The 13,970-nt window shown below is 32.5% G+C and overlaps 1 protein-coding gene across 1 annotated transcript; it reads right to left on the bottom strand.

The window, feature by feature from the left end:
* Nucleotides 1-11,939: 11,939 nt before the first annotated feature.
* LOC118356745 (zinc finger protein 665-like) lies at nt 11,940-12,955 on the bottom strand. Its single transcript, XM_035726335.1, is given in 3 exon segments — nt 11,940-12,299; nt 12,301-12,735; nt 12,842-12,955. Coding segments are annotated over 3 exon segments (909 nt in total).
* Between the last annotated feature and the right edge of the window lie 1,015 nt (nt 12,956-13,970).

Raw genomic sequence — 13,970 nt, 5'->3', positions numbered from 1 at the left:
GTTACCAGTTTTTGTGTGAGTTGAGTAATGGTTTAAAAACTAACAACAACAAAAAATTGTCAGGGATATTAACTTGACTTGTGGTGATCATTTCACAATATATGCAAATATCAAATCCTTACACTGTACAGCAGAAATTAATATAATGTTACATGTCAGTTATACCTCAATTAAAAAAGAGAGAAGAAAAATATCAACATTTACCCAAAAGATGGAAATGTATGAAAAGGAATCTTATGGTTTGAATTGTGCCCACCCCCTTCCCCCAAAATTCATAGTTGAAGTCCTTACCCCAATACCTTAGAATGTGATCTTTTTTGGAAATAGGTTCATCTCCGATGTAATTAACTAAGACAAGGCCACACTGGTAGGATGAACCCCAATCCAATATGACTGGTGTCCTTTTAAAAGAGGAAATTTAGAGACAAACACAGAACATAAAGGCAGAGATTAAGGTGATATACTCACAAGCCAACAGTTCCAGATTGCCAGCAAACCTCTAGAATCTAAGAGATAGCCATGTAACAGATTTCTTTGCACAGTCCTCAGAAGGAAATGACACTGCTAACACCCTGATCTTAGACTTCTAACCTTCAGAATTATGAAATAGTAAATTTCTATTATTTGATACTCAGCTTATGATATTTTGGTACAACATCCCTAGAAAACTAATATAAGGACCAAATTCTAAAACTGTATATTTACAAACTCAAATTCAACGAACAATATAAATTTGATAATACTCTGTAGTAAATAAACAAATTTAATCCTTAATTAATTTTCTTGTAAAAACACTAGACCAAAATGATTTTATAAGTTCTACCATACTTATAAGGAATAAAATATTTCCAAAGATACACAAAATCATACTGGAGATATAAAAAAGAAAGAATCCAACTTAAATTATGAGGTCTCAAAATATTGTTGTGAGGGCAAAATTAAAACATTAACAAAACAAATTTCTTTTCATAAAGCTCAATGTCAGTGAAAGAATAAACAGATGGATCAATGGAACAGAATAGAGAGCCCAGAGAGAGACCCACACAAATATAGTTAACTGATATTTGACAAAGCCCTAAAATCAATTAAGTAGAAAAAAATAGGTATTTTTCACAAATGGTGCTAGATTAATGCATAACCATATGCAATAAAGACAACAACAAAAACATTCAAAGACCTTGCACCTTACACAAAAATGGACTCAAATGGATCACAAGCCTTAATGTAAAGTAGAAAACTATACAGTTTCTAAAAGACAATGTAGGAAAAAATCTTTGTGACTTTGGGATAGATGATGAGATTTTAGACACAACACCCAAAGCATGATCCATGAAAACAATAAGTTGAACTTGACTAAAATTAGGTGCTTGTTTTCTGTTAAAGACATTGTTAAGGGAGAGAAAATATTTGCAAAACATATTTGATAAAGGACTTGTTTCCAAAATATATAAATAGCTTTTCAAACTTGACAAGAAGAAAACAAACAATTCAATTAAAGTAGAAAAAAAAAAAGGCAACAAGAGATCTGAACAGGTAACCTTCCAAAGAATATGTAGGGATGATAATAAGGATATGAAAAAACTGGTCAATATCATCTGTCATTAGAGAAATGTAAATTAAAACAAAAATGAAATACTAAAATTTCAGTGTTTTGGCATGGACCTAAAGGATGATCCTGTAGACTTAAAAATTAATGAATCACTCCCATAAAATGTATTTATTTCTTAAGCAACGAATTAAGCTTATCACACTTCAAAAGGTATTCTCTCTCTTTTTAATCTTGTTTTGGATCATCAGCTATTTTGTAAATGTCAAAATAAATTAATTAAAATGCAATTAAAATGAAAAAAGAAAGAAAGAAAAGAAAAAGAAGGAAGGAAGAAGGAAGGAAGGCCACTTCACAACTTTTAAGCTGGCTAAAACCCAAAACCTAATGACACCAAATGCTTGAGAGTATGTGGAGCAACAGAAATTCTCATCCATTGTGTATGGGGATATAAAAATGGATATAAATTTGGAATTTGGTATTTTCTTACAAAACTATATATAGTTTTATAATTTGATTCAGCAGTCATACTTCTAGATGTTTACCAAGTGAATTGAAAGCCTAGGCCCATCCAAAAATATGCATGTGAATATTTATAGCATCTTTATTCATAATCACCAAAAATTTCAAGTAACCAAAATGTCCTTCAATAGGTGAGTGGATAAGTGAAGTATCATATAACCATACACTGGAATACTATTCACTCATATAATGAATGAACTATCAAGTAATGCAAAAAATAGATGAAATTTAAATCTATATTGTTAAATGAAGAAAGCTACTTCAAAATGCTACATTTTGTGTGCCATCATTTACATAATACTTAGAAAAGCAAGCTTATAGAGATGATAAACAGATCAATGGTTGTCAGAGGTTTGGGATTATAATAAGTTGAATAGGTCTATCATAGAGCAGATTTCAGGGAGGTGAAACTATCCTGTGTGATACTGTAACAGTAGATATATGACACCATATGTTTTTCAAAACTCATAAAAATTTCCAGCACAGAGAGTGAATCTATAATATACAAATTAAAAAAAAAAAGAAAAGAAAGGAGGTTAGGGCATCCCAGGATGTAATACATATTGTAAAAAACGAATTCAATCATATTAGGACTGTGTAAAATGATCTCACCAAGGAAGGTAAGAGAAAAAATAACTGGTTTAAATAACTTCAGAAACAAGTGAATAATGTAAGACTCACAACAACAACAACAAAAACTGTACATAAACAGTTTACTATAGTTGATAAAGTTATTTCACATAAAAACAAATACTGAATTTTATCAGTTCATGTATATACATATGTACTATACTTATTTATTTTGTATTTTCTTATTTATTTATTTTTATTGATATATAATTGACATAAAACATACTAGTTTTAGATGTATATCATAATGGTTCGATATATATGTACATATTACAAACTAATTACTATAGTAAGTCAGGTTAACATCCATCACCAACATTGTTACATTTTTTTCCTTGTGAGAACTTTTAGAATTACTCTTTTACCAACTTTCAAATGATACAGTAACATTAACTAAAGCCACCATGCTATATATTACATCTCCAAGACTTATTTATTTTGTAGCTTTTGACCCCCTTCACCTATTTTGCCCACCCCTTCACCACTACTTCAGCAACCATCAATCTGTTCTCTGTATCTGTGAGTTTTTTTCAGTTTTTCTTTTACCACACATGTAGTGAGATCATCCAGTATTTGTGTTTGACTTATTTCACCTAGTAAAATGTCTTCAAGGACCATCCATGTTGTTGCAAATGTCAGGATTTCCTTCTCCTTTATGAGGGAAATATTTTAATATTCCTTTGCTTGCATGTGTGTATACACACACTACATTTTCTTTATCCATTTGTCCACTGATGGGACATTTAGGTTGTCTCCATATCTTGGCTGTTGTAAATAATACCTCTTTTGGATAGTGAGAAATGGAATTGCTGGATCATATGCTAAATCTATTTTTAATATTTTTAATATTTTATTTATTTGAGAGAGAGAGAATGTGAGCAGGGGGAGGTACAGAGGGAGAGGCAGACCCCCGATGAGCAGGGAGCTGGATGCAGGGCTTGATCCCAGGACCCTGAGATCATGACCTGAGTCGAAGGCAGATGCTTAATCGACCGAGCCATCCAGGCACCCTCTATTTTTAATTTTTTGAGGAACTACCTTGCTATTTTCCACACAGGCTCTACAAGGGTTCCTTTTCTCCTCATTCTCACCAACACTTGTATTTTTTGTCTTTTTGGTAATAGCCATTCTAACAGGCATAAGGTGATATCTGATTTGCATTTCTCTGATAATTAGTTCATTTCTCTGATAATTGAGCACCTTTTCATGTACCTGTTGGCCATCTGGATATCTTCTTTGGGTCAATGTCTATTTAGATCTTCTACCCATTTTTTTTAAGATTTTATTTATTTATTTGACAGAGAGAGACACAGCGAGAGAGGGAACACAAGCAGGGGGAGTGGGAAAGGGAGAAGCAGGCTTCCCACTGAGCAGGGAGCCCGATGTGGGGCTTAATCCCAGGATCTTGGGATCATGACCTGAGTCGAAGGCAGACGTTTAATGACTGAGCCACCCAGCCGCCCCGTTCTGACCATTTTTAATTGGATTTTTATATTGTAGACTTATGAGTTCTTTATGGATTTTGTATATTAACCCCTTAGCACACTTATTATTTGTACATATTTTCTCCTGTTTAGTAGGATTCCTCTTCATTTTGTTGATGGTTTCTTTTGCTGTGCAGAAGCTTTTTAGTTTGATGTGGTCCCACATGATTATTTTTGCTTCTATTGACTTTGCTTTTAGTGTCTAATTCAAAAAATTATCACCAAAACCTATGTCAAAGGGCTTATCACCTATGTTTTCTTCTAGGAGTTTTATGACTTCAGGTGTTGTGTTCATGTTTTTAATCCATTTCAAGTTGATTTTTGTGTAAGGTGTAAGAGAGTGATCCAGTTTCATTCTTTTGTAAGATGCTACCCAGTTTTCCCAACACCATTTATTGAAGAGACTGTCCTTTCCCCATTGTATATTCTTGCCTCCTCTGTCCTAAATTAATTGATCATATATGTATAGGTTTATTTCTGGGCTCTCTATTTTGTTTCATTGATCAATGTGTCTGTTTTTATGCCAGTACTATATTGTTTTGATTATTATAGATCTGCAATATAGTTTTTTTTTAATTTTTATTAACATATAATGTATTATTTGTTTCAGGGGTACAGGTCTGTGATTCATCAGTCTTACACAATTCACAGCGCTCACCATAGCACATACCCTCCCCAAGGTCCATCACGCAGCCACCCCATCCCTCCGAACCCCCACCACTCCAGCAACCCTCAGTTTGTTTCCTGAGATTAAGAGTCTCTTATGGTTTGTCTCCCTCTCTGGTTTCATCTTCTTTCATTTTTCCTTCCCTTCCCCTGATCCTCTGTTTTGTTTCTCAAATTCCTCATATCAGTGAGATCATATGATACTTGTCTTTCTCTGATTGACTTATTTTGCTTAGCATAATACCCTCTCGTTCCATCCACTTTGTTGTAAATAACAAGATTTCATTTTTTGATGGCTGCATAATATTCCATTGTGTGTGTGTGTGTGTGTGTGTGTGTGTGTGTGTGTGTGTGTGTGTGTGTATAATCACATCTTCTTTATCCATTCATCCGTTGATGGACATCTACGTTCTTTCCATAGTTTGGCTATTGTGGACATTGCTGCTATAAACATTGAGGTGCATGTGCCCTTGCAATATAGTTTAAAATCAGGAAATGTGATTCCTCCTATTTTGTACTTTTATCTCAGGACTATTTTGGCTATTTGTAATCTTTATAGTTCCATGTTAATTTTAGGTTTGTTTATTCATTTGTGAAAAATGCCATTGGAATGTTAATAGGGATTGCATTGAATATGTGGATTGCTTTGGGTAGTATGGACATTTTAACAATATTGGTTCTTCCAGGCCATGTGTTTGGAAGTGTTCTTTCCTCTCCTATTTCTTGGAAGAGTTTGACAAGGATCAGTATTAATTCTTTAAATATTTGGTAGAATTTACCAGTGAAGCCACCTGGTCCCAATCTTTTCCTTGTTGGAAGCTTTCTGATTATTGATTCAATCTCCTTAGTAGTTGTTGTGTTCAAATTTTCTATTTCTTCATAATTCAGTCTAATTAGGTGTATGTTTTTAAGAATTTACCCATTTCTTTTAGGTTATCTGATTTGTTGGCAAACAGTTTTTCCCGGTAACCTCTATTGATCCTTTGTGTTTTTTATGTTATCAGTTGTAATGTCTCCTCTTTTATTTCTAATTTTATTTATTTGAGTCCTCTTTTTTTTTTTTTTGGATGAGTCTAGCTCTGGGTTTGTCTATTTCATTTATATTTAGGCAGTCTTTCATTTCTCTTTGCAACATTTGGACTTTTCATTGTAAAGGTCATCCCTGTATTAATGTGTCCTTAATTATTTCATGCTTTGGGATGATATAGTAAATTGAAAGTTTTCTTTTAAATTTTAATTCCCACTCATTTATTTATAGTATGGTAATATAATTACTTTTCTTTATGTTTATTTAGTATTCTGAAATCTTGTTACATTCCATAATTTCTAGAAACTTTTTTTATGTTTTTTTTGTTTTTTAGATTTTCCACATAAAGAATTTCATGTTCTGCTTAGAAAACAGTTTTATTTTTTTATTACAATTCTTCCTAAAGGTGCTACTTTTGCATGCATTACTGCACTGGCTAGTTTCTCAATAAAATAATGCATAGCAGTGGTGAGAGTAATTTTTTTTTTTTTTTTTACTTTTCCTGAATTTACAGTGAAAGCATTCAGGCTGTTGTTATGATATTAACTTTAAATGTTTTGTACATCTCCTCTATCAGCTTGAAGTTCCATTTTATTCAAGTTTCTTGAGAGTTTTCAGCATGAATAGGTAGTAAATTGTACCAAATAATATTTATAAAATTATTGTAATAATCTTTAACTTTTCACAATCTTTTAATATGTTGAATTGCATTAGTTTTCAGATATTAAACCAAATTGCATGCTTGATATAACCCCACTTGGCCATGTCATATTGTGCTTCTGATATTTTGCTGTAATAGATTTACATCAGATCTTTGTAAATTCTTATTTGACACTTCACTATAACTCCTCCAGACATAGTTTTTCTTAGTAACTTGTATTTTCCTTTGAAAGCAGTTATAAAAATTGGTAACTTGTATTTATTTTACAACTATTTTATTTATAGCTGTGTTGGCATTATGCTATGAGTTTCAGGGAACCAGAATTTTAGCTGTTATGTAACTGATTTATTATGCAATTAATACATAATAAAAATTAAATGTGTCATATAAAAGAGTAAATTCATGAAGATCATAACATTAAAATATATAATGTAATAGAATACATTTTTTCAGATGATTAATGCTAATTAACAAATGTAGTAATATGGAAGACTGGTTAATATCTACATTATATATCTTATTCTCTATCACTCCATTTGGAATATTTGGATTACTTGGCAAACTTTTATCATTGTTATATGGAGCTATTATGTTAAAAAAATAAATGCATGGATAATATAATCAAACCCTTGAATAATGATTTTCTTTTATACAATGAAAATACTCAGATTGCCTTTCATTTTCATGTAGATTGCTTTAAACTTAAAATTATAGCCATATTTTTAAATATGTAAAATTTTTAAGTACATAACTAAATTCTTAGTCATCATGGTATGAGAGAAGAATATCCAATGGTATACCATAATAAAATAGAAAATAAAAAAGAAGTCAATAAATACATAAAACTAAAATACTTGCTTTGATAATAAACATTACATGTAAGTGATAGAGCCAATTCACTTTAATAAGATGAAATATTATATAAAACTGTGATTTTTCTGTGAATTTTCAGTTTAATATTTTGGCTGTAGTAATTTTAAAACATAATATATTTTTTAATTTGTTTAAACTAGGGAAGTATAAAGTAAATCAATAATAAATACAGATCTTTTTCTCACATTGTTAAGATGATCAGTTAGTTGTGTTAATAAGAAATTATTAGAGTTCCATCTAAGAGCTAATCTTGATATATCCATAATTTTTCTAAGCTAATCAAATTCATTTGCAGAGACAAAATTAACTTTATAGGTGAATAAACTGAATATTTGTGGTCTAAGCCTTTATATATCAGTAAGAATAAACAAGAAGCAACTGTCTATCTGGAAGAAACATTGGCACCTCTGATGCTTGGCATAGACTTTATGACACATAAGAACAGTGGATCCAGAAAACATTTATAAAATTTTTACCAACATGTTTTCAAATTGTCAATTACAGTATGATTGTTAATGCACAGACATAGACTACTTGCTCTATTGGATAGAGCTCTTTGAACATCTCTTTTTTCTACATGTAAATGCACCTTCTGTCTGTCTGCCCCAACTCCACCACCACAAAGGACAGCTAGTTTAATCTGTGCTATGTAAGAAATAAACATCGTTCAAAGGAAAATTCTGAAGGTTTTCTCCTCACAAAAGGAGTTAGAATTTTGCTTAAACTTTTCACACTAAAGTTGTCAATATAAAAATGATTTCTAGAATTTTAATTACAGAGACAAAATGTCACTAACAACATACTTTAGATTTTAATCGTCCTTATTGAAGTAAAATAATTCATTACTAAATTCCAACTGGTAGAAACATGATAAAATATACAAATTCCCTAGAGAAAGTCATCAAGATAACATAACCATAACATAATACATAACATAACTTAGTATAGAAACAAATTATTTTGTGAATATTCTAGACCCTTAGGTTTAGTATAAGAATTTTCTGACTTCACAGAAAGATCAAAATGATTTGCAAATGTTTCTAACAGTACAAAAGCGAACAATAGGGGGAAATTTAATTTGAAACTTGAGTGTAGAATATTCATTAAAAAATGCCTTAAGAAAGGAATAATTTAAATCAAGTTTAATCAAACATTTGTGTGCCTGAGTTCAAATACATGCAACATATATTAATTTTTTGCACAAGCTTGAATATAATTTTTAAATAATAGAATTAGCATTACTATTTCAAATTTTTCTTTACATAACAGTATTTCTTCACAATTTAATTGTCATATATATTGTTAAATGCAATCTCTATTACTAGAGAAAAAACTAAATACATAATTAAATTTATACTCCTACTTTTTAAAGATTTATTTATTAGAGAGAGAGAGAGAGAAAGAGAATGAACATGTGCGAGGAGGAGGGGCAGAGGGAGGGAATCTTTCAAGCAGATTCCCTGCTGAGAGCGGAGCCCCATGCCTGGCTGATCCCACCACCCATGATATCACAACCCTTGTGGAAACCAAGAGTCAGACACCCAACCAACTGAGCCACCCAGGTGCCCCTACTCTTTTACTTTAATACAAAATATTAAGAAGACCCAATTAGGCTTTCACTCATCCCCCCAAACCTATTCTCAACCACTATAAAATTTTTAAAACAATCTATACAGCCTTTATTTAAAAGCTTTCTGAGTAGGCAAAACAATTGCCATAGTTTTTGGAATATCTTTTCCAATCTTTCTTTTGATTTCCTGTCATATTTTTAATCATTTCTCCTGTTCTGATGGGATATATATTTACTAACAGACTTCCATATTTTTACAGTTTCAGATAGTTTTACTAAAATACTATGATTCTATTTCATTTTTAAAGATTTGTTTTTCCAAAATAAATATTGGTAATACTTCTTGAAAATCCATACCTATAGTAAAAATTTTAAATTGCTTATAAAACTTTTATGAGGTTGTATGGGATTTTTTAAGGGCTCTTTCATTGCTTCTCTTTGAGAACCTGGGCTTTCTTTGTTCTTATAGTTGGAAAAAAAAAAACCTTTACCTTACCATATTATTAGAATATATTAGTATATCATCACTGCTTTGCTATATAATTATTTCTTCCAAATTCATAAACCCTCTCAGATTGATAGGTGTTATTTGTTGTTCTTCAACATTTCTTTTGTTATTATTTTAAAAATATTTTGTATAACTCTTCCTTATTTTTCCTTTTTGTGTTCAATGTTGTCATTCACTCAATGTTTTAAATATAAGCTACATCACAGTGCTTATTTTAAGCTTATAGTCTCATAATAGCAGATGGCTTTTTCTTTTGCTTTTATTTTGTTTTTAAATGAGATTGTGAGTTTGGGTTATATTAATTTCTTCTTCAAAACAGTTACAAATATTAATCATATTTATGTGTTTGTATGTCTGCTCCTGTGTGCAATTGTATTCTTCACCAGGATGCGAGTTCTGTGAAGATAACATACTTCTCTGTTTTATTTGTCAATATATCCATGGTACCTACGTCAATGTCTGACATTATGTTTATTGATAACTAACGACTATGATTTGTTAAACCTTTTCTCATAACACATGAACCCATTAATCATGTTTCAAAACCTGTTCTTGGCATCTCCCCATACATTTTACAAGAGCTTATCCTATTAATATTTTATAGTATTTCAAAGAATCACACAATTTTCTGTGGTATTTCATGGCATGGTTTTTCATATTTTCTTTCTTGAAAGTTTTATTTCAAAAGAATCAATATAATGTTTTTTATGAGGTAGGGTTTATTGATGGTATTACTCTTGGCCAGTTTCCCACAAATGGTGTTCTTTGATGTAGTGGAAGCATTTAATCCAGTTTCTTACTTTCAGCTGTCTGTTATATTGGGCGCCAATTCTTAAGATAAATGGTTCTACATGAAGAAAATATGAACGTGATGATAAATGGTTCTACATGAAGAAAATATGAACGTGACTTTCATTGGTTAACCAAATCTGCCACTCTTATGTGACAGCAACCCTATCTCCACATGATAATTTTGGTCAAGTATCCTGACAGCATAGTAACTTTTTCTCTATCTGCTGTTAGAAATTATAAATCTTTATAGAGGGATTCTTCTGAAAATATATTTCAGTATGGTTCCTTTGTCCTTTTCTCCACCCCAACCTTGGATAAAAATGTGGCTTTAAGAGAACTTTATGATTTCATAGAAAGTTCCTCTGTGACTTGATTCTATGGAAATCTCCAGTGGTTACTCTTTACAATGGCTTTGGTAAAATTGAATCTATTAGAGATTTGTCTAGATAGATGATAGATAGATAGATGATAAATAGATAGATAGTCTGGATAGCAGAGTATTAACATTTTGTTGGTATGTTATTAAATTGTAACAATTTCATATGATATAAAATTTTTCTTATGATATTAAAAATGGCATATACAGTGGATTTGTTTCCAAATGCTTGTTAGGCTAGATAAGATGCTTTGAATCAAATGTGTAGGAAGACTTTATTCTATATTTGATATGGTAGTAAACTGAAGGCAAACACATAAATATAGATAGATATAAAACTACTAGAAATAACTGCATTCTATACTAAAGGTGTATAGACATCTATATGCATGTCTAAATAGCTATAATGTAGAATAAACAGTGCTGTATATTATATTTTTTCCTCCTTTATCTTTGTATTAGATATCCATCTTAAACTTCAGTATCATCCTCATGGTTTTCATCTTCCATGTCCTTGCCTTTAGAAACTAAAAGAAACATATTGTTTCAAATTTTCCATTAATAAAGTCCTCACAAAATTTGCATTTTATCCTATAGATTTGCACATTGTGGGATATTTTCTGCCCATAGCATTTTATTATCACTGCATGGTTGTTGAATATTGACCATTGGAATTTAGGTAGATAAATAATAGGTGGTAGATAAATAGATTTTATCAATTACAATCATTCTTTTTTAATATATATTATATACGGTCCAATAAATATTTTGCTGTTGCCATGAGTTAGTTGATTTCCTATTGATTTATCATTAAATGTGTCCCGTTTTCATAATAGTATATAACCCTAGTATGTGACTTGATGAATGGTGCAGGGGTATTTTACCAAATTAAAATCTATAAAGTTTATATTAGTTTATTACAGTTTTTAGGTACTTGGTACTAGTGAGATGTCATAATGAAAAAATTTGAGGTATTCTTTTATTTTGGAGAAGAGTACTTACATCTTTGTCTCATGTATGTTTTAATTACCCAGTGTCTAAATATTTATTGATTCCTTTATATTTAAACATTTGTTTGACTTTGTATTTCTTTCTTTTTTTTTTTTTGGCTTAAAACATTAGGTGTTTATTTTTCTCAAGTAACAAGTCTTGAAGACACTAAAAGTTTTTACTTTTGGCATCAAGTGGTCACATATCTAGGGGATGAATAAAGGATTTATCACAGTCATTGCATAACTTATATTTCTCCCACAGATCTATTATTCAGAGACTTTCTCCCATTCTTTACATCCAGTTCTCCTCTGCAGTTAGCATTTGCTTGTATGCCTTTAAGATTGAGAGTTCACTGAAAACTACTGCACATGGACATTTACTAGGAGTTTTATCCAGCATGAGTGCTCTCATGATGCCGCTGAAGGGAGGAGAGCTTATGAAAGCATGTCCACAGACACTGCATTGATAGGGCTTTTCACCAGTATGGACTCTCTTGTGCACACTAAGATTACACCTTACGCTGAAGGTTTTCCCACATTGATCACACTCATAGGGTTTCTCTCCAGTGTGAGTTCTTATGGGTATTGTAAGGGACACATGCCTCCTAAAAGCCTTTTCACACTCATTACACTTGAAGGGTTTCTTTTCCCCTCGTGTGCTTTTTTATACATCTCCTATTAGATAAGAGACCACCGAAGGCTTTCCCACACTCCTTACACTCATATTGTTCCATTTTCATGTGAATTTTCTTATGTAAAGTGAGGAAAGATTTCATTCTGAAGGCTTTCCCACACTGATTACATGCAAAGGGTTTCTCTCCAGTGTGAATTCTCACGTGTTCTTTAAGGCACGAGTGATCCCTGAAGGCTTTCCCACAGTCATTGCAAGTACACGGTTTCTCTCCAGCATGCATTTTCTTGTGCACATTAAGATTACAGCTCATTCTAAAAGTCCTCCCACACTGATTACACTTGTAAGGTTTCTCTCTAGTATGTATCCGCAGGTGTGTCTTCAGGGCTGATGGACTACTTAATGCTTTTCCACAGTGGCTACACTCAGTGGACTCCTCACCAGTGTGGACCCTCTTCTTGTAAGGTATGAAAGAATATTGAAGGTTTTCCCACAATCATTGCAGGCATAGGGCTTCTCTTTGTTATGTATTATCTTGTTCATGGTAAGCCTAGAGCTTCTACTGAAGGTTTTGCTGCATTGATCACATTTGCAAGGTTTGTCCCTTGAATGAATTCCTTCATGTTGTCTAAGAAGTGAACTATCTCTGCAAGTTTTTCCACAGTCACGGCATTCATAGGGCTTCTCCCCAGTGTGAATTCTCTTGTGCCATGTAAGATAAGAGCTTGAACTGTAGGCTTTCCCACACTGGTTACATTTAAAAGGTTTTTCTCCACTGTGGGTTCTCATGTGCAATGCAACAGATGAGTGGTTCTGTAATACTTTACCATACCGGCTACACTGAAAATATTTCTCTCTAATGCAAGTTTTTTCATGCTTAATATGTAAGATTGAACTTGAGACTTTCCTAGAGTCAGTGCATTTGTAGGATTTCTCTCTTGTGTGTTGCTTCTTATGCACAGCTAAGAAAGAACTCCTGATGAAGGTACTTTTATCATTTTTACAGTCACTGGATTTTTCCCCCAAAAGAATGTTCTCATGTGGGTTAAGGTGTAAACAATCTCTGAGGGCATTCCCCGAGATGAAGGCACTGATGGGGATTCTCGCCAGGATGAATTCCCTGATTCTGAGTGATGCTAGATTTCATGCTCAAGACAATTTTATTCTGTTCAATGGATCTTCCTCCATGAGTTTGCTCCTTCTTGCCACTGAGTGCTTCTTTCTCCAAAATACCTTGCTTATGTTGTGATTGTTTTGTTTTGAGGAGAACCATCCCATTTGAACAGGTATCTTGGTGATTTCCTGTCTCTGTTTTCATTTCATCTTCCTGTTCCATCTGGGTGATCAGAGTGGGTTTCCTGAGCTGCTTTTCCAGAGATGCCAAGTTTCTATAGTTCTCCAGCATAACATCTCTGTACAGTTTTCTCTGACGTGAATTCAATAACGCTGATTCCTCCTGGGTGAAGTCTATGGCCACATCCTCAAAGGTTATTGAGTTCTGTAATGCAGAGTGGATGTTTTCCACCTTTGTGTTCCTCTCATGGATCCCAGCATGGTCAAATATAGCAGACAGATGTGTGGCTGCCATTTTGCAAGGCTGTGAGTAAATATGCCCAGGATGCTCCTCTGCTTGCTTCTCTGGTCCACTGCAGGCAGGGCTCAAGACACACAGAAATCCATAGGTCAGTGAGG

The sequence above is a fragment of the Zalophus californianus genome, chromosome 2 (assembly GCF_009762305.2).
Source record: "Zalophus californianus isolate mZalCal1 chromosome 2, mZalCal1.pri.v2, whole genome shotgun sequence".
In the NCBI taxonomy this organism is placed as follows: domain Eukaryota; kingdom Metazoa; phylum Chordata; class Mammalia; order Carnivora; family Otariidae; genus Zalophus; species Zalophus californianus.
Note: the sequence above shows the minus strand (reverse complement) of the source record. Positions and strands in the feature narration are given on the sequence as shown.